Source organism: Littorina saxatilis, linkage group LG6, assembly GCF_037325665.1.
Source record: "Littorina saxatilis isolate snail1 linkage group LG6, US_GU_Lsax_2.0, whole genome shotgun sequence".
Lineage (NCBI taxonomy): Eukaryota > Metazoa > Mollusca > Gastropoda > Littorinimorpha > Littorinidae > Littorina > Littorina saxatilis.
In genome coordinates this window covers 5,205,235-5,227,122 of record NC_090250.1, presented here as the reverse complement: position 1 = coordinate 5,227,122, position 21,888 = coordinate 5,205,235, and the positions used below count along the sequence as shown (strand labels likewise).

General features: G+C 42.9%; 1 protein-coding gene across 1 annotated transcript in view; it reads right to left on the bottom strand.

The window, feature by feature from the left end:
• Positions 1-488: 488 nt before the first annotated feature.
• LOC138968341 (iduronate 2-sulfatase-like) overlaps positions 489-21,888 on the bottom strand; it is a 43,379-nt gene continuing 21,979 nt past the window's right edge. The window contains exons 2-8 of the mRNA XM_070340898.1: positions 19,289-19,434; positions 17,257-17,434; positions 11,237-11,325; positions 9,203-9,416; positions 7,819-7,979; positions 4,315-4,441; positions 489-3,819 (exon numbers count right to left, since the gene is read on the bottom strand). Of these exons, the coding sequence (XP_070196999.1) occupies positions 2,687-3,819; positions 4,315-4,441; positions 7,819-7,979; positions 9,203-9,416; positions 11,237-11,325; positions 17,257-17,434; positions 19,289-19,434 (2,048 nt within the window). The 3' untranslated portion in view covers positions 489-2,686. The remainder of the gene's footprint in view (positions 3,820-4,314; positions 4,442-7,818; positions 7,980-9,202; positions 9,417-11,236; positions 11,326-17,256; positions 17,435-19,288; positions 19,435-21,888) is intronic.

Here is a 21,888-nt window from a genome sequence, read left to right as displayed (position 1 = left end):
TGAGCCTGATAAGTTCATAGTTTATGATCACTTATACAGTACCTTTAAAAAAAAAAGTATCCAAACAACACTCTTGCTTGAAATAAAATTCATCAATCACCTTTTATGTAATGCCATTTCAGTAATATCACTTATGTACACAATTGCCATTATAATACTTCAACATGAAAATATAAAATGATTGCCTTTATCAAACGTGACTGTGCCACAACCTACTAAACCAGATTGTGCATGTAAAATTCTGGCCTCAGCAACATACAGCATAAAAAGTGTTTTCCTGAAATAATGGAGTTACAAGAGAATATTCAAACCAATAAAAAGTACAGCCCAACCTGCCCTGATGACCACTCCTTGATAATCAATCAATCAATCAATCACTATGAGGCTTATATCGCGCGTATTCCGTGGGTACAGTTCTAAGCGCAGGGATTTTTTATTTTGTTATTTTTATTTTTATTTTATGCAATTTATATCGCGCACATATTTAATTATGCCGTGTGAGATGGATTTTTTTTTTTAACACAATACATCACGCATTCACATCGGCCAGCAGATCGCAGCCATTTCGGCGCATATATATCCTACTTTTCACGGCCTATTATTCCAAGTCACACGGGTATTTTGGTGGACATTTTTATCTATGCCTATACAATTTTGCCAGGAAAGACCCTTTTGTCAATCGTGGGATCTTTAACGTGCACACCCCAATGTAGTGTACACGAAGGGACCTCGGTTTTTCATCTCATCCGAAAGACTATAGCACTTGAACCCACCATCTAGGTTAGGAAAGGGGGGAGAAAATTGCTAACGCCCTGACCCTGGGTCGAACTCGCAACCTCTCACTTCCGAGCGCAAGTGCGTTACCACTCGGCCACAACAACCACCCAAACAAGTAATTGTTCAAAATAATTCACCTTTCTATAGCAACCACCTGTCTATGACAACCAGACCTGGGAATTTTACCCCTGTTTTGCACTTAGAGTATTTCTCAAGCAAACATGGTGTATTTTCAGAAAAATAAGCGTACTCAACACAGCATTTGAACATCCTAGACGCGTCCTTCGCACCGTTTATTAAGTTTACCAATACATTTTAAACACATGCTTCTTTCAATGATTACTGCCAAAAACCTGTAACCATGTGTCAAAATACTGGATCGGCTTTGAGATGCGCTAGTGAAGAAAAGTATAGTCTAGGAATTTTTCTTGTGGTAATTTTGCCACTGACCGTACTGGTCGTATTCTAGACAATCATGTGTACAAAGTATGGAGAAATTGTATGGGTTCCAGGTCTGAATGACCGTTCTTGGTTGGTGGCTTATTTCAGACAGGTTTGACTGTACCATTCAAGAGTTCATACTACATACATCCATGGCACAATGTTATTTTGTGTTCGTGTCTTATCAAGTTTCCTACAGTATTAAAACAATGAATAACATTGCAGTAAAATCAACTGAAATGTATAAGCACATACATTTCACACAATTATCAATATCAACATCAACAACAACACGAAACAATAAATCTTAGTCATGGGATGTCAGATCAACAGGAATTGTAATGCCAATAGATGATGCTCGGAAATAACTCTGTCGGGTTTGTATTGGTTGTGAAAGAGTGAACACTCTTGCTTTTATTGAGTCAAATATTCCCACGTGACATTATAGGCCATGCAGTCACTAGAGAGTTATTTCCAGAGTTTGTCTATTTGATTACCGCCTTCATCATATTGAAGGGTCATTCAATTTTTACCATGAGTCTGAATTCCCCTTCAATGTAGAAAACGTGTTTTTAGTTTTTTTCTCTCTATTGTTTCCACTTTTATCAATTGTAGTTTACGGTTACTATGACAATGCCTTGTTCACCCACATGTGAATTATTTTTTTCATCCAAGAATTTAAATGGCTTTAGAAGAAGTGCCACATACATACATGGCTTCCAAACTTTTAGTCAAGAGCAAAACCAGCATTGTAAGTTATGAAAAAATTAGTAAAACTTGTTTTTGTTAGTTAAAAATGTACCTCTCTCATTTCTCTATCTCTCTGGCTCTCTCTCTAACTGTTTATCTTTCTCTCTCTCTCACACACACACACACACGCACACACACACACGAACACACACACATGAACACACACACACACACACAAACACACACATACACGCACCAAAAAAAGTACAAGGCTGCTTTCAATGAATGTAAAATTTGGTGCAAAATATAATACCCTGGATTAAACTGAGCCGCTCTCTGACACACAATTCAACTTTATCTTGCATCGACTCTACCAAATACAGTGAATTTTCATAACATCACCCCACCTAACACTGTTCACAGAACAGTGATTTCGTTGGCGTCAGCAGTCTCAAAACTTATTTCAAATCGGTGAAAACTTTTTTAGTGGGAGTAACAACACTAAGAACTGCCTAAACCTTTAAAACAAAATAAATTCTATAATGTAACATCCCTGCAGAAAGAAATGTGCACTGGTAAAACAAATCAACTTTGGAAGCGCTGTTTCTTGTTCAAGAGGTTGACCGTCTTCTCCGGCCAAACCCGTAAGGCTGTCCTTGACCAAGTCCAAAGTCGACTTCTCTTAGTCTCTTTACCAAAATTCAGTGCCAAAGCTTCGCGCGGCCAGCTTCGTCAAGCAGACTTGGCGAAGTTGACTGCACCCAGTTAATTTGAGGCTTCAAGAAGAAAAAGCGTATCTCCAACCGTTTCTTAAAGTTTCAGACAAAGTTTCGACCAGCTGCATTTGCTCAGGATAGTACGCCACGTTGTGGTCCTCCATGGCATCGGATCTGTGCAGATACAACTCCTTGGCGTACACGTTTGACCAGTTGCCACGGAAACTGTTGGGGTCAAACTCGATCCACTCGGTGTAGCGGTACATGTCGGTGCACATGGAGTACCCCATGATGCGGATGTCCTTGAGTTTCGGCTTGTCGCTGTTGCTTTGCGGTTTCACATCGGGCCGCGGAAACTGACTGAAAGCCGCTTTCTTCCACGACGTCAGATCAGAACTTCTCGAGTTGAGGCTTGGATCCGAGAGGATTCCGGCTTCGGGATTGCTCGCGGCGTACGTCCGTGTAACGTTCATGATGACAGGGACCAGGCTGGAGCCTTCGGTGCAAAGGAGAACATTGAAGGGATCAGGCGGGCATGTGTCCGGCACTTGCAGACCCGCCAGCTCAGCCAGGGTGGGGAAAACGTCGACAAGCTCCACAAGGGCTGAAGTGGACAGCGGGTAATCCGACGCCTCCTCTTCTCGCTGTGGGTGTGAGTGGAGAGAGATATGCTTATCCACATGCATTGACAGACGATAGTTTAACGACGCTTTGGGAGCTGCTCTAGTCTTCTCGCCGGTGTTGACGCGCGTTACGAACGGCAGAACGTTTCCCTGGAAGATTCTTCGCCATCCTCCGTTCACAATAACCAGGTCTTGCTGCGGGTGCGGTTTGCCGAGCACCGACCGACCGCTTCCACCTACAGGGAAGCTGCTGAGTGCCGCAGGACTGCCCAGACTGTCATTTCTTTTCATAATCTCGTAATGGGCGTCCATGAATCGTTTGAATCGTCTCACCCCCTTCAGTCGTGTCAACATCTGTGATTTAATTTGTGCCGCTTGATGAGGGTTGTATTCTCTCAGCGACTGCGCCTTGGGGAAATTACTTATGGAGATCACATCCTGGAAGGGAAAGTTGTTGCCGGGGGTGTCGACAGGGGAAGTAACTCGAGGCACGTAGAACAAGAGGGGTACCCTGGTGGACACATCGAAGTTGGAATACTTGGACCACTCCTGATGCTCTCCCAAAGACCAGCCTGTAGAAAAATAAAAACTCTGAGAGAATTTTGAATGTTTTAGTTGTGCCCATAGGAGTGCTTGCATACTTGTCTGTATGTGTGGTCATAACTTAGGTGTCCAACTTGTATTGTTATACATAAAATAAAACAATAATGGCATGTTAAAAAAACCCTGAGAGAATCTATTTTTGAATTGTAAAAATAGGGCCAACAACAACAATAATGTTAACTTGTTGACAATTTTGATTTATTGGGGGTTTGTTTTGTTCTTTTTTTGTGTGTGAAGGATCATAAAAAAATTCAAGGGGCGAACGGAAAAACAGGGGCGGTCAGGGAATCACAAACACTGCTTTTTATTTTCTTGGCCGAATATCCTGCAATCAAGCCATATCATATGTTATGTTATTTGTATTTTTGAACAAAATATGACATTTTACACAGGTCAAGACAGCCAGTGTTCGTGCCAGCACACACAGAAACAGACAGAAACAGACAGAAACAGCTTCATCATACCATGGTCTCCCAGAAAGGTGATGATGGTGTTGTCAGCAAAGCCGTGTTTGTCCAACGCTGCGAGCACCTTCCCAACCTGTGCGTCCATATAGCTGGTCGCTGCGTAGTATGCCTGCCGCATCTTCAACTGCACAAAATACATTATGCTTGTTGAACCCATTGCTGATAAACCATTGTTCTCTCTGCTTTCATTGAAAACAAATTTCATACAGTGGAACCTCCCATTAAAGACTCCCTCACTTTTTTGAGATTTGTTTTACATAACCTCTGTAAATGCACACCCCCTGTAAGACTAACCAGATTTTCTGAGATTTTTGGAAGTCACATAATAAATTGTGCTTACTGGACATTTTCGGCATTTTACCAAATTTTATCTGAAAATATTAACCGGCCAGGTTGAAGTCGGTCAGGGCTACCAGTATGTATCACACTCAAAATCCCTTTTCTCCCAAAAATATGGTGAACTATTTATAATTTATTTTGACTGGCTGCTATCATCTGCTGATCTGTTTCTTTGGGAGCCAATATATATACTTTATTTTTGTAAACAAAATAGTGGTTTGTAAATAGCTAGCATGAACGCCAGCAAAGACATTGATTTGAGGGTCTGACCGTCTAAGCTTTAGGCAATGCCACCTCTTATACAAACCAGCCATAACTCTTCTTGGCTACAACACACTTGCAAAAGCACACACAAACTTTCACATGATCAAGAAAGAATGCTAAGGGAGACAACCATAAATGTAAGCAGAAAATCAATCTCACTGCATGCCAGGGTTCTGGGCCCTTGATGGCAGTGTCTTCACAAGGAATCATGCGCAAACAAAACTAATTGCCACTAAACCATGTGGCCCCTTTCTTAGTGTATGTTCATCTTACATAACTTTTGCATAACTCATTAAAAAGTCACTACAGTGGAGTCTTCATTGTAAGATCCCCCCTCCCCCCCAATTTAAGATTCCCTCCCTTTTAAAGGCACAGTAGGCCTCCCGTAAACCATCACAGATACTGTCAGGCTTTTACACACAGTACAAACACCCTTTCATTTACACACTCACCGCTTTTGAACATCCTAGGTGCCCTCTATAAAGAGCGAGCAATTTTCAAAGAATTTATTTTTGCGTGGTTTTTCTTACCCTTGAGCCATCGCGAACCTGTGTGATCCAGTTTCCTTTTGTCACAATGTAGTCGTCAGTTTGTGATTTCAATGCGACTCGCTGTAAGCTTATCTGCAATAGCACACTATTGTGTACCTCTGAATCTAAACGCAACAAATGGCTGCGATTCACACGAACTAGAGCGGTGGCAGTTGTCTGTTCAGAGGAACGGGCGCTAGGCACAACCGTCGTCTGCTACGAGAAAGACGGTTTGCGTGACACGTTTCTGGGCTTTTCTTTTATCAAACTTTCAAAACTTCGAATTGTACTGATCTTGTCTTCATGAAAAAATAATTCTTTTATGAATTAAGAATGTTTGTGTAACAAGCTGTCAATTTATCGTCTAGATATTAAAAATCAGTTCTAGCGCCAAAACTAGATCAGACGATCCACGAAAATAAATTCTTTGAAAATTGCCCGCTCAAAACCTAACCAGATCTGAGACCACAGGCCTGAAAGGGGCGAGTATTTTACTCGCCATGGCGAGTAGAAACATGTAAATGGCGAGTAGAAATGTTAATCTACTCGCCAAATGCGAGTAAAGTTGCTGAAACAAATGGTTGTTTTGGCGAGTAAAATTTGCTCTCTGGCTAGTAAATTATGAGAAGTACTAGCCAAAGGCCAGCGCCCCACTTTGTGGACTTTCAGCGCTGGACCACCGGTGAGCTCAACTGTTATACACTGGACCACCCATTTTAAGACTCCCTCCCTTTTAAGACCCTGTTTTCTCAGACTTTGTGTTCATAACCTGTGTGAAGTTACCTCCCTTTTAAGACCCTGTTTTCTCAGACTTTGTGTTCATAACCTGTGTGAAGTTACCTCCCTTTTAAGACCCTGTTTTCTCAGACTTTGTGTTCATAACCTGTGTGAAGTTACCTCCCTTTTAAGACCCTGTTTTCTCAGACTTTGTGTTCATAACCTGTGTGAAGTTACCTCCCTTTTAAGACCCTGTTTTCTCAGACTTTGTGTTCATAACCTGTGTGAAGTTACCTCCCTTTTAAGACCCTGTTTTCTCAGACTTTGTGTTCATAACCTGTGTGAAGTTACCTCCCTTTTAAGACCCTGTTTTCTCAGACTTTGTGTTCATAACCTGTGTGAAGTTACCTCCCTTTTAAGACTCTCTTCTTTTTAGAACCTGCTTTTCTCAGATTTGTGGAGGTCTAAATTTAAAGGGGGTTTCACTGTAACAAGGAGTGTGCGCGCGAATGCGTATGTTTGTGATAGGGAATGTTTTATTGTGCAATGTGTATCATATACATGCAGTGCGTGTGTGTGTGTCCGCACGTGTGTTTGTGATAATGTTTTATAGTGCAATGTTTTATTCATTGATATGTGTGAGATTGCACTGTAAATAATGTTATATAGCTATTCTGGTGAACACGTGGGGGAATTCGGGGGCTGTGATTGGATGGTCTCTTCCGATCATCAAAGCATAACGCTACGGAAGTCAGCCATTTTTATCAATATCCAAAAGCATATTGTCAATAATAAAGACGCATGGTTCCGGTTTCTTCCACGTGTATAAAGTACACGCATACCTCGCCAGGTTTGTTTATGTGACAAGTCGACAGACGATGCCATTTGCTTTGTGTGTGTTTTTGTTGTTGCTTAATGGTACATGACATCGACATACATTATGTGTAAAATCCAGTTCTTTAACAGGCAACAAACCGTGCAAATTTTCAGAAGCTGCAATCCGAAGCGACCTATCTCTGATTCTAGCAGATGATCTCTCCAATGTTTAACACAAAATCAGCAAACTCTCCTGTCACATAGAACGTCCATTGTATAGTGCAATGTTGAAATGAAGTTACCGGTCTGAAACATTTAGTCGTTTCTTCTGAGACAATCCTTGTTCTCTTATCATCTACAGATTTACCACAGTCTTCACCACGCGAATTCCCAACAGAAGTCAAACTTTCGAACATACAATCTACATAGGCTGCTGAAGCATGATACGTCATGACATCATATGATTCCTAGCATTTTGACGTAATGTTAAACATCCGGTTATCTCGAGTTTTCTTCGTAATACATGTCCGTGGGTTTTTAATGTTCGGTTATTTCCGTGGCTTCATGCGGAAAGGGAACCGTCATCTGCAATCAACAACATGGACCATTCTGGTACTTGTTGCTGACAAAAACATGATTTTAACACAGAATTTAATGTCAGAATAGCTATATAAACGCTATTGTGTGCCCTAATGCTACGCTGCAAACACAATAGCTGTTAATGTTGTCGTTGTATTTTTTTTCCAATGATTGTACAGTACAGCGCCTTGAGCGGGGTTAAACCCTGCATACATGCGCTTTATAAATATTATGCATCATTGTTATTTTTATTTACCTGAAGGCTGGGAGGTACAGGGCCGAACGGAAAGCTGACGTTGAGAGCCTTGACATCGTCCCGCTCGCGGATGTCTGTCCACGGATTCCAGGCAACCGCGGGCAGCCACAGAGGGAAGGTGGGGTTTGGTGCCAGGTGGATGTCAGACATAGGGTACAGGTCTGCAAAACATCATTTCTTTCAGTTAGGGGAGCATGGAATATTGATTAAGCAAATCCCCTGAAATCGGCGTATGCAGCCTGAATGACAGGGTAAAAACGGTCATACAAGTAAAAATCCACTTGTGCAAAAACATGAGTCAACGTGGGAGTTTCAGCCCATGAACGAAGAAGAAGAAGAAGATTAAACAAAACAAACAATTCACTTATTATACTGAAGTGAACTTTGGAAGAGAAATTTGTAGCTGCTTATGCTTAACTTGATCTTTAACTCACTACCGTCTTTTATTCTAGGAGCTTAATTGCTCCCCGATCTTATCTCATCTCAGGTGTTCTCTACGTTGAAAATGTAGAACCGTACAAATCTCGCTAATCTTTTTCCCCTCAATTTCTATTTAGGAATATCAGTTTTGCAGAAGTTTTTCTCCATCAAATCTTTGACATTACTGAAAGATGTGTTATTTGTCTGAAACAATCTATTAGAAAGATTTTGAAGACCTTGTAATGTCGATGTGCTAATGCTGAATCAGAGTAGCTAGCTGACTTTCTTTTATTTCTGTTAAAAGAAATATATTTTCAAGTGTGAATAAATGAACGGCTGACATGTGAAACTCATGCAGATCAACCCAAATGACATCAAATTCTTTTGACGCAGGTTTTTCCTCATGCATTCTCTAACTACATACACTGTAAATTTATTAGCTTAGTGTCCCTTGATACATTTTCAACCAAGAGGAACAGTTGCATGTCTACTACAAAGACAATCTCAGGAAATGAACAGCATACCTAAATACTCATTGGGGAACATCAGGGGAATGTATGTCACATATTAATAAATCACTTTGAAAATAATTAAGTACTTAACTGCAAGGAAGAGGATGGCAGTGCCAAAATTACAGAACACAATGATACTATGGTGTTCAAAGTACATTGTACCTTGGAAATGCTGAAAACCCAAAGTGCGTTGTTTGTGTGTGTGTGTGTGTGTGTGTGTGTGTGTTTGTGTAGGTGTGTGTGTGTGTGTGTGTGTAGGTGTGTGTGTGTGTGTAGATGTGTGTGTGTAGATGTGTGTGCGTAGATATGTGTGTGTGTGTGTGTGTGTGTGTGTGTGTGTGTGTGTGTGTAGGTGTGTGTGTAGGCGCGTGTGTGTGATGTGTGTGTGTGTGTGTGCGTTTTTCTGTGCCACCTCTGGCCTTAAACACAATCCCAGAACATCCAAAGCATACCCAGATATTCTTTGGGGAACTTGAGGGGAATGTGCGGCTTGTGGAATCCCACGGCCAGAAAGAAGGGCTGCTCGCCCTGGGACGTTCTGTTCTCCAGAAACTCCACAGCGAAATCACTGCTCTGAATGTCCGGCAGAGAGCCCCCGGGCGATTCACTGACCGTTACTGGACAGACCACGTTCTTGTAGAGTTTGCCATCCTTCCCTGGGCACACCTGGCACACACATGAAAGATAAAAGCATGATTAGGCAAAGAAATAAATATTTGATAGGCTTCAGATTCTCCGACCAACCCTTTTCTTTCTCCAAAACCTAGAATAATTTTTTACCCTTCACACACAAAAAAGTATATAAATTGGGAGAAAAAAAGAAAATTTGAATGAAAAAGGTATATGACGCAAATCTGAAGAAACACTTCCTGCATGAGTAAATCCAAAAACAAAGAGACTGCCAACGTTCCAAAATTCAGAATCAGAAAACAAGAAAGGTAGGTTGTTGGAACGTTTTTTATTGACAAAACAATTCATTCACAGATATTTCGACCCAACGGTCTTTTAAGTGAACAGACAAACAAATATTCACACAAAACTTATCTTGATAGTTCTATCAGTTTATGTCCACTCGTCAGGAAGCCGAGCGAATGAATCATTCCTGCATGAGTTTACTTTAAAGTCACGATTTAACATGCACATGCATTCCATGTTCCAATAGTGTGTTCGATTCATCTATATATAATATACGACTTGTGTCTGTGTGTCTGTATGTGTGTCTGTGTCTTCGCGATGCACGGCCAAAGTTCTCGATGGATCTGCTTCAAATTTGGTGGGCTTATTCACAGAGACCCCGGACACAACCTGATCGATGAGATATTTCAACACGTGCTCTCAGCGCGCAGCGCTGAACCGAATTTGGTTCCACCTCAGCTACCCGGGCCCCCATACCGACACACCAAAGCCGCTACACCACATCACAACGCCAAAGTTCTCGGTGGATCTTTTTCAAATTTGGACACCGTATTCAGCTACACCCCGGACACAATATCATCGATGAGATATTTCAACACGTGCTCTCAGCGCGCAGCGCTGAACCGATTTTGGGTTTTCTGTTCATTTCACCATTCCCAGTAACTCTTCCTTATCTTCTCCATGTTTTCAGCGTTTACCTCCCTTCCTTCGTATGGTGCACTATAGTATGAGGGGGCATCTTCGGATATTCCCGGCGTTCTGTTACTATTTTTAGAAGGTCACCGCAGTGTCCAGAACGTAAATTGGACCCGTAAATTATCCTCACTGTAAAAGTGCAAAGGTCGAATCAATTTATAGCCACGCGAAAAATACACTGTCATCTATCCCTCTATATATACGGCTTCTCTGTGTTTGTGTGTGTGTGTGTGTGTGTCTCTCTCTCTCTATGTGGGCAACACCTGTGGATTGTTCAGTTCTGTTTGTGATGTGGTCTGGCGGCTTTTGTGTATTTGTATGTACTGGCCTTCCTTTGAGAAGCCATAACAGTTCAAAAGGGCTTAGAGATAAGCTCTAAATTGCTCAATCCTGTTTGAGTGGAGTTCGCCTCCAAAGGTGATTAACACGGTTACATTCGTCGACAAGGATGGGACTCGATATGGTCAGGAATGGCATTATGGCCACTGAATCATTTTCGTGCTGTTCCCATTCCACGAATCTGGGAGGGACCTAAGCTTGGCGGGTCCATTGTTCGGACCCGACAAAGCCGGCGTACGGCTCTAAGTATTTCATCCCGGCGAAGCCGGCTACCCGGCGAAGCGGGTATTCCTCTAGTAGTTAATATGTTAAGTGCAGAGAGCACAGAACTCTTTAGTTCCCCGCTTTATAAGCTATCATTATCATTTTAAGCAGGTAAGGTTTTCCAAATGTACCTTTATGTATGGCAGTTCATTCTTATCCTTTTGCTGCAGAAAAAAACCCGATGCTTAGGCGGATGATGACATTATTCAAAAATGCTGCTGAAAAAAACGTTTCTGTTTTTCTGCAGAATAAAGGAATACAGTTATTCTCACCCTTGCTTGTTTATACTGCTGGGTTGGGGGATGGAACGCAGGGACTGACCAGCTCAGAGGGTAGTCGTCACTGTGGTTGGAAGCTTTGCCTGACACAAAGACAACAACATTAGGTAAGATGTTACAACAACATTAGGTAAGATGTTACAACAACATTAGGTAAGATGTTACAACAACATTAGGTAAGATGTTACAACAACATTAGGTAACATTAGGTAAGATGTTACAACAACATTAGGTAAGATGTTACAACAACATTAGGTAAGATGTTACAACAACATTAGGTAAGATGTTACAACAACATTAGGTAAGATGTTACAACATTAGGTAAGATGTTACAACAACATTAGGTAAGATGTTACAACATTAGGTAAGATGTTACAACAACATTAGGTAAGATGTTACAACAACATTAGGTAAGATGTTACAACAACAAAAGGGTGCCCTGAAAGAAACAAACCATGCCTGGTCATTGCATGAAGGCACACACACACACACACACACACACACACACACACACACACACACACACACACACACAAGCCAGCATGCACGCACGTGAGCGTGCACACACACACACACAAATCATAATAACACAAACACTCTCTTTTTCTTTACCTTTCTCTCTCTTACCTTCCTCCCCCCCCCCCCCCCACCCACCCACCTAACTCTCTCCCCCTCGGTTACTCCTTCTTTACCTACCTGGATGCAAGACCTTAAATTCCAACAGACAGTGTGAAGTCTGCTTCTCTCTTTTTCTCTCTCTTTATCTCTCTCTCGATTCTCTCTCGATCCTCTCTCACTCTCTCTCTCTATCTCGATCTCTTTCTCTCTCACCGACTCTCCCTCCTTCCCTGCCCCCCTCATTACCCCGATGGAAGACCTTTCCAACAGACTGTGTGAAGTAACCTGCATTCTGCTAGAAATGCTTTCTCCCTCCCTTCCTCCCCCCCCTTCCCTCCCTCTATACCTGGATGAAAAACCTTTGTATCGTGTAACTATTCTGGTTGAAAATAATTGCTTGCTCGCTCTCTCTCTCTCACACACTCACACACACACACCCCTCTCTCTCTTTCCCCCTCCCTCCCTCTTTACCTGTGTGAAATAACCATTCTGATTGAAAAGCTTTCTCTCCCTCTCCCTCCCTCCCTCTCCCTTTACCTGTGTCAAATAACCATTCTGATTGAAAATGTCTGTCTGTCTGTCTGTCTGTCTGTCTGTCTGTCTGTCTCTGTCTGTCTGTCTGTCTGTCTCTGTCTGTCTGTCTGTCTGTCTCTGTCTGTCTGTCTGTCTCTGTCTGTCTGTCTCTGTCTCTCTCTGTCTTTTTGTCTCTGTCTGTCTGTCTGTCTGTCTGTCTGTCTGTCTGTCTGTCTCTGTATGTCTTTCCCTGTCTCTGTCTGTCTGTCTGTCTGTCTGTCTGTCTGTCTGTCTGTCTCTCTCTGTCTCTTTGTCTGTCTGTCTGTCTGTCTCTCTCTCTCTGTCTCTCTCGTTCTCTCTGTATCTGTCTCTGTCTGTCTGTCTCTCTCTCTGTCTCTCTCTCTGTCTCTTTCTTTCTCTGTCTGTCTGTCTCTGTCTGTCTCTCTAGTTTAGTGGCTAGAAGCGCTGACCAACAAGTGTTCAGATATTTTTCTAATTGTCGTTTCTAGATAGTAAAATATGTGCTGAAAACGGTCAGCTATCGCACCATCAAGAAATCGGTTCCCTGGTACCCCTTTAAGGCTCTGGAACCCCCCCGGGTGGCAATATCGGGTCGCATCAGAGAGTGTTCCCCATAGCCGGAAAGAGCCTCAACCGTGAAAGATAGAAAGAAAGGTATTGAACAAAAAAGACGCACAACACCAATGTGAACCATTTGTGTTATCATACTTATATTAAAATATTGATGACCATGGAATAAATGGGTTATTTTTAGATTTCTGACAAAAAATCGCGAAAAACATGACAAATTGTTTTTTTATAGCCTAAACTATGAAAGATTTAAAGACAAGTATTGAACACAAAAGATTGCAATGGATAATGGCAACAACATTTGCTCTCATTGTTGTACAAAATTGTTGATTGTTTCTTAATACTTTTCCGTTTTTGTGGATTTCACAAAGCATACCAATTAAACGGCAGTCCAGGTAACTCGTCCGAATTTTTGCGGCTAAGAGCCTCAACATTTGAAGATAGAAAGACTATCATTGAACAAAAACTATGGTAAACACTAATGTTAATAACTTTTGATCTCACACTGATATTGAAATATTGATGACCATGCAATTAATGGGCTATTTTCAGATTTGTGGGTACAAAATCGCCCAAAACATGACAAATTGTCTTTTTTCTAGCCTAAACTATGAAAGATTTAAAGACAAGTATTGAATATAAAAGATTGCACGAGATAATAGCAACAACATTTGCACTCATTGTTGTACAAAATTGTTGATTGTTCTTGAATATTTTCCGTTTTTGTGGATTTCACAAAGCGTACCGTACCGATTAATCGGCAACCCGTGTCAATCATCCGAATTATTTCATGCTGCGCCAAAACGATTGAAAATGGATGGAATATTAGTGTTTGAAGACAAAAGGCGCACATTGTCATGTTAAGCATATCTTGTTACACCGTATACACATCAAAATCGTGATAGCTCTTGGTTTGAATGTTACAATGTTTGATTTTGTGCAAGTTACACACATTGATACTGACAAAATGTAATGATATTCCAGGACAATATATCCAGCGCGCTCTTTGGGTCCCCAAAACACTGTACATGGTGAGTCCCATTGTGGTGCCAAAGTAGAAAATAATTATATTCACTTTAGCGATAGTCCGCAGTAGACGACATCAAATGACACAGACTGTAATGATAACTCAAAACTCGTCATCGCTTTCAGCAAACGCGTCAAAGTCAACCTCCTCATCTTCTTCCTCGTCATCCTCTTCTTCACAACCACCATCTGCCAGAAGATCGATCAGCGACACAGGTAGGATGGGCTTGAGGCACCACACGGGTTCCAGGACACCGTCTGCATTTTTCGTCCATCCCTGCCCCTGGTCGTAGGGTTTGGGCCTCTCCAGAATGCCTTCATGAGCACGCTTGTACAGGGCAACGCGGTGGTTTACTCGCTGAATGTGCGGCATCAGAGCAGATTGGCAGGGAGGCATGCGGGCTAGATCGACCTTACACTTGGACGTGAGTTTCTCGTTGTCTCCCACCATCTTGCGGAGTAGCTTTCCACGAACGACATCAACTGATTTCTCACGACTGTAATTGTACATCAGGCACGTAAACTCTTCCAACTGCTTCACCACCCGAAGTTTGACATCCCAGTCTATGAAAAGACCTTGGAGATGGTGAACCTCCTCGACGATCCAGACTGTCCAAAGGTGGGGAGACATCGCGAACTGGAGAAGACCGAAATCAAGAAAAGCGAGGAGGCTGTTCAGAGAGTCATCACTGCTGTCAAGAACTTCACGAACCCGTTTTCCATCTCAGACAAAGACAGGCTCTACTCCTTGGCGTCTGGTGCCCCTGTCCGCATGGACGTCGAACAGGACTTGCTTCAGGCGGAAGCTAAAGGCATGGTCGCCAAAACTGACTTCATCACCCGCCTTCAAAGTGGAGAGCCAGGAAGCTTCTTTGACACTATAAAGAGGCAGAAACTTAAGACAATGGAGGCTTGCAGCAAGGTCACGCTCACATCCCCACAAGGAAAGGCCCTCCAGTACCAGGTGCAAAGCGACATCGCGTTTCTACTTCTCGTCAAGTCACAGCAACTAGACGAACCATTGGACTTGGACAAAGTCATGATGGGTGGTGCTGTATCTCCATCATGCCGCAGCGCTGGGATACAAGAACGCTGTGGTCAGAACCCCGGACACGGACATCTTTGTCATTCTTCTCTACCACGCTGAAGCCATCAAGTTGACTGTATACCTGGATACGGGATCAGGAAAACATCGGCAACTGATCAACCTCTCTGAGCTTGCAGAGTCCCTGGGGCATGACTACTGTGCCACTCTTCTTGGGTTCTATGTGTACAGCGGAGAGGACTGCACCAGTGCATTCAAAGGAAAGGTGAAGGTGGGGCCCTTAACAAACTGGTGAAAAATCCCAAGTTTCACACGGCATTCAGGCAGCTTGGTGACGACTGGGATGTCAAACTTCGGGTGGTGAAGCAGTTGGAAGAGTTTACGTGCCTGATGTACAATTACAGTCGTGAGAAATCAGTTGATGTCGTTCGTGGAAAGCTACTCCGCAAGATGGTGGGAGACAACGAGAAACTCACGTCCAAGTGTAAGGTCGATCTAGCCCGCATGCCTCCCTGCCAATCTGCTCTGATGCCGCACATTCAGCGAGTAAACCACCGCGTTGCCCTGTACAAGCGTGCTCATGAAGGCATTCAGGAGAGGCCCAAACCCTACGACCAGGGGCAGGGATGGACGAAAAATGCAGACGGTGTCCTGGAACCCGTGTGGTGCCTCAAGCCCATCCTACCTGTGTCGCTGATCGATCTTCTGGCAGATGGTGGTTGTGAAGAAGAGGAAGAAGATGAGGAGGTTGACTTTGACGCGTTTGCTGAAAGCGATGACGAGTTTTGAGTTATCATTACAGTCTGTGTCATTTGATGTCGTCTACTGCGGACTATCGCTAAAGTGAATATAATTATTTTCTACTTTGGCACCACAATGGGACTCACCATGTACAGTGTTTTGGGGACCCAAAGAGCGCGCTGGATATATTGTCCTGGAATATCATTACATTTTGTCAGTATCAATGTGTGTAACTTGCACAAAATCAAACATTGTAACATTCAAACCAAGAGCTATCACGATTTTGATGTGTATACGGTGTAACAAGATATGCTTAACATGACAATGTGCGCCTTTTGTCTTCAAACACTAATATTCCATCCATTTTCAATCGTTTTGGCGCAGCATGAAATAATTCGGATGATTGACACGAGTACGCTTTGTGAAATCCACAAAAACGGAAAATATTCAAGAACAATCAACAATTTTGTACAACAATGAGTGCAAATGTTGTTGCTATTATCTCGTGCAATCTTTTATATTCAATACTTGTCTTTAAATCTTTCATAGTTTAGGCTAGAAAAAAGACAATTTGTCATGATTTGGGCGATTTTGTACCCACAAATCTGAAAATAGCCCATTAATTGCATGGTCATCAATATTTCAATATCAGTGTGAGATCAAAAGTTATTAACATTAGTGTTTACCATAGTTTTTGTTCAATGATAGTCTTTCTATCTTCAAATGTTGAGGCTCTTAGCCGCAAAAATTCGGACGAGTTACCTGGACTGCCGTTTAATTGGTATGCTTTGTGAAATCCACAAAAACGAAAAAGTATTAAAAAACAATCAACAATTTTGTACCACAATGAGAGCAAATGTTGTTGCCATTATCCATTGCTATCTTTTGTGTTCAATACTTGTCTTTAAATCTTTCATAGTTTAGGCTATAAAAAAGACAATTTGTCATGTTTTTCGCGATTTTTTGTCAGAAATCTAAAAATAACCCATTTATTCCATGGTCATCAATATTTTAATATAAGTATGATAACACAGATGGTTCACATTGGTGTTGTGCGTCTTTTTTGTTCAATACCTTTCTTTCTATCTTTCACGGTTGAGGCTCTTTCCGGCTATGGGGAACACTCTCTGTTGCGACCCGATATTGCCACCCGGGGTGGTTCCAGAGCCTTAAAGGGGTACTAGGGAACCGATTTCTTGATGGTGCGATAGCTGACCGTTTTCAGCACATATTTTACTATCTAGAAACGACAATTAGAAAAATATCTGAACACTTGTTGGTCAGCGCTTCTAGCAACCGTACTACTCTCTGTCTGTCTGTCTGTCTATCTCTCTCTGTCTCTCTCTCTCTGTCTGTCTGTCTGTCTCTCTCTCTCTCTCTCTGTCTCTTTCTCTCTCTGTCTCTGTCTCTGTCTGTCTCTCTCTCTGTTTGTCTCTCTCTCTCTCTGTCTCTGTCTCTCTCTGTCTCTGTCTCTCTTTACCTGGATGGAAGACCTTTCCAACAGACTGTGTGAAGTACCCATTCTGCTTGAAATGCTGAGGCAGGGTGGTGAAGTTGCCAGCGTGCTTGCGCCAGTAGGAGAAATTGTCATACAGACGCGTCGTGTCGGGGCGTCGACCAGTCAAAAAGGATGTTCGACTTGGACCGCAAAATGCTTGCTGCAAAAGAAAATTGCAAGAATGAAAAGATATTGTAAGATAATATAATATTAATCAATAATTTTTAAAAAGCCTGAACCACTTGGATTACCTCCTTAACACTTTCTACCCCACCTATGTTGACCAAGTTTTTGTTAGCCGAGACCAGCTGTGCTGCGGCAGGTCACTCAGAATTGTAGTACATGTAACTCAGTGTAGCAACTGTTCAACACGATGGAATGCAGGCGTTAGATCGATGTTACACTGCACTGAAGTGACTGTGTGTACGGATATATCCGTACCAGGTCAGATAGAGCCATTTGAGTCGGTACGGATATATCCGTACCTGGGAGACAATGGGTTAAGAAATTCATAAAGAATGATGTAAAATCGTGTAATGTGGAGCAATATTTCTCAAGAGTGACTTCTGGAGCCTTGAAATGCCAGAAATCTGCCAAATGGCAGTAAAGTCTATGCTTGAAAAGGGATCTAAAACAATGAGCTTCCGATGTAATGTTTCCAAGTCCTGTACGTGGTCTTCACAGCTTCTTAAGAATGTGTTCCATTTTTTGACACTGAAGCATTATTGTATTCTGAGCAAATCAGATTCAGTATTTTTAGCTTTCTGTCTAATCCTGCTTCTTCTTCAAGTATAAGTAATTTTTCTTCAGATGAAAACTATAAAGGCCGCCTGAGGTTCATGCAGATGAAAACTATAAAGGCCGCCTGAGGTTCATGCAGATGAAAACTATAAAGGCCGCCTGAGGTTCATGCAGATGAAAACTATAAAGGCCGCCTGAGGTTCATTCAGATGAAAACTATAAAGGCCGCCTGAGGTTCATGCAGATGAAAACTATAAAGGCCGCCTGAGGTTCATGCAGATGAAAACTACAAAGGCCGCCTGAGGTTCATGCAGATGAAAACTATAAAGGCTGCCTGAGGTTCATGCAGATGAAAACTATAAAGGCCGCCTGAGGTTCATGCAGATGAAAACTATAAAGGCCGCCTGAGGTTCATGCAGATGAAAACTATAAAGGCTGCCTGAGGTTCATGCAGATGAAAACTATAAAGGCCGCCTGAGGTTCATGCAGATGAAAACTATAAAGGCCGCCTGAGGTTCATGCAGATGAAAACTATAAAGGCCGCCTGAGGTTCATGCAGATGAAAACTATAAAGGCCGCCTGAGGTTCATGCTGATGAAAACTATAAAGGCTGCCTGAGGTTCATGCAGATGAAAACTATAAAGGCCGCCTGAGGTTAATGCAGATGAAAACTATAAAGGCCGCCTGAGGTTCATGCAGATGAAAACTATAAAGGCCGCCTGAGGTTCATGCAGATGAAAACTATAAAAGCCGCCTGAGGTTCATGCAGATGAAAACTATAAAGGCTGCCTGAGGTTCATGCAGATGAAAACTATAAAGGCTGCCTGAGGTTCATGCAGATGAAAACTATAAAGGCCGCCTGAGGTTCATGCAGATGAAAACTATAAAGGCCGCATGAGGTTCATGCAGATGAAAACTATAAAGGCCGCCTGAGGTTCATGCAGATGAAAACTATAAAGGCCGCCTGAGGTTCATGCAGCAGAACTGGGTGCCACCCAAACAGGTGGTGAGCAGCCATGGGGTCGGATTGGTTGCAATTAAGATTTGTTGTGATTTCAACCAATCCAACTAAGCGGCGGCTTCCCATCCAGTTGGGTGGCAACCAGTGTCAAGTATATACTAGTAGTGTAAAAGACATTTCCAGTATTGAATGCTAAATCACTGAAGTGCGCATTAACACACACACACACACACACACACACACACACACACACACACACACACACACACACACACTGACTCACAAACACACACACACACACACACATGTTACCTGTACATAGGCTCTCTCAAACTTGACACTCTTCTTGGCCAAGTTGTCGATGTTTGGAGTGGACATGATCTTGTTTCCATAGCAACCCAGGGCGGTTCGAAGGTCGTCCACCACAATGAACAGCACATTGGGTCGTTTGGCCTCCGCTGTAACAGAAAGAACTCTTCGGTTCCATTACATGTTTTAAAAAAAAGAAGAAAATATAGAAAGAAAGAATATCAAAAATAATTTTCTTTCCATAGCAACCCAGGGCGGGGCAAAGGTCTTCCACCACAATAAACAGCACATTAGGTCGTTTGGCCTCAATAACACACACTGACTGACAGACAGACAGACAGACAGACAGACAGACAGAGACAGAGACAGAAACACACACACACACATACACACACGCACTGAATTAAACACAGCTGCAGGCCCAAGAAAGACTATCAGTATGAGTAAGGTAGTAAGGCGCCCCAGCCACAAGACAGTTACCATCAGCGGTCAAGACCAGAACAAGGGGTCATCTTCCGCCTGAGGACAGGGGCAAACATGGCTATCCCAACACACATTCAAGAAACTGGGTGCGTTTCCCTCCCCCATGTTTCCACGTGGAGAGGCAGGGCAAGACACGACACAGTCATATTCTAGAGAATATTGCAAGAGCCCCTGAAGTACAGAGACTTGGCCCAAGACGATGACTCTCCAGGAGAAGCTGTACGGACGAAGAGAAGAAGAGAGAGAGGGGGAAGGGAGGGAGACGAGAGAGAGTCTGAGAGAGAGAGAGAGAGTTTGTGTGTGTGTGTGTGTGTGTGTGTGTGTGTGTGTGTGGGCTTGCGCGTGTGCGTACGTGCATTCCGATTCGTTCGTGCGTGTGTGTGCGTGCGTGCGTGTGTGTGTTTGTACGAAGCTCTACAGAAGACCGTACCAGCATCATCTCAAGAGCTGACTAAGTGTGACATGTGATCGACAAGAAGAAGAACAAGAAGATAACTAGTACGATTTACGTTGGTCATCTTAACAGAATAAGGGACAACCGAATGTGTCTTCTCGTGGCATGGCAGGTATCCTTCCATGATGGGTGGTGGGGGGGGGGGGGAGGGGGGGGGAGTCTCGTACCACTGTAAACAGCGATGCGAGGACATGACACCTGTTTTTGTGTCCAAAACTGTCCCTACTTTGACAGGTGTACATTTCACATGTTAACACAGGAAGGGTCAATAGAAAGTGTACGTCCTTTTCTGGGATGCACCTTTTCATGGTGAAGGGGGAAGGGAAGAGGGGACGATGAGATGAGAGGATGGAGAGGCTGTATCTAAGACATACATGAACGAGCAAGCAGCTGAAAGAATCTGATATAAAAAAAACCAACTTATTGCGACAAATTGTGTACCCCAATTAAAGCATTAATTCCCGTGTCATTTCATTGAAAATGTCTTGGCCATGTTACTTATAAGGCACTTCCCTCATTTTCAAGACGTAAATGTGGCCTCCATGAATTGTACACCAATAAGGACAGGAAGTGCGCGATATCAACTGTATATATCTGCATGTTAAACAAATAATGACAGACAGTAAACAACCTCAACTGCATGTGTATAAACCGTACAGGTTGCCGTTGGCATGCACGAAATAACAGAAAGTTTTGTGGTAATAACTCTGCTCAAGGCAATGGCCACAACACACAAAACAAACACGAGCAAACAGCACTCGCTGAGCCTGTGGATTCAATCTTGCCGAGGAAAACAAGCAAACAAAAATAAGGCGCCAGTCATACACCCTGTAGAATCAATCTCTGGCACAACAACCTTGGTAAACTTGTGTTGGGAGAAGTAATAACGTGTGGGAGACGAAGCAAAAAGAGCGTGGTGGTACATTGTGCAGCTTTGATGTTATGCAAGCCATTTCAAGTTGATGAACCATTATAAATGCCCAACCATTGCCTTTTTTCAGTTAATCATTAGGCACAGCCGTTTCAATGAAGCACTATAATGTTCACCTATTTCTGTGAAGCACTATAATGTTCACCTATTTCAATGAAGCACTATAATGCACACCTATTTCAATGAAGCACTATAATGTTCACCTATTTCTGTGAAGCACTAGACGAATTCCGGAAACAAATTGTGTCGGATTTGTAAGTTTTTGTGGAAGAGTGAATACTCTTGCTTCTTTGAGGCAAACTTTCCCACATGACATCATGGGCCTAGCTGTCACCAGCGCTGGGGTGTCTCAGTTCACGCGTGGAGTACACACCTCAATTGCTAGTAAATGCATGGTCTATAATGATTGTCTTGTTGAAAGTTTGCCTCAATCAGGCCTCTATCAAAAGTGAAAACACATTTTCGAACATCGTCGATCATACTGCACAGCCATTCCAATGAAGCATTAATTATCACACACGTCTATTTTAATGAATGAGTGTTGTGTTAACCGAGCCATGTCTTCACTCCCCTTCCCGGGCCAATCCCTCTCCACTCACCTTCCCGGGCCAATCCCTCCCCACTCCCCTTCCCGGGCCAATCCCTCTCCACTCCCCTTCCCGGGCCAATCCCTCCCCACTCCCCTTCCCGGGCCAATCCCTCTCCACTCCCCTTCCCGGGCCAATCCCTCTCCAC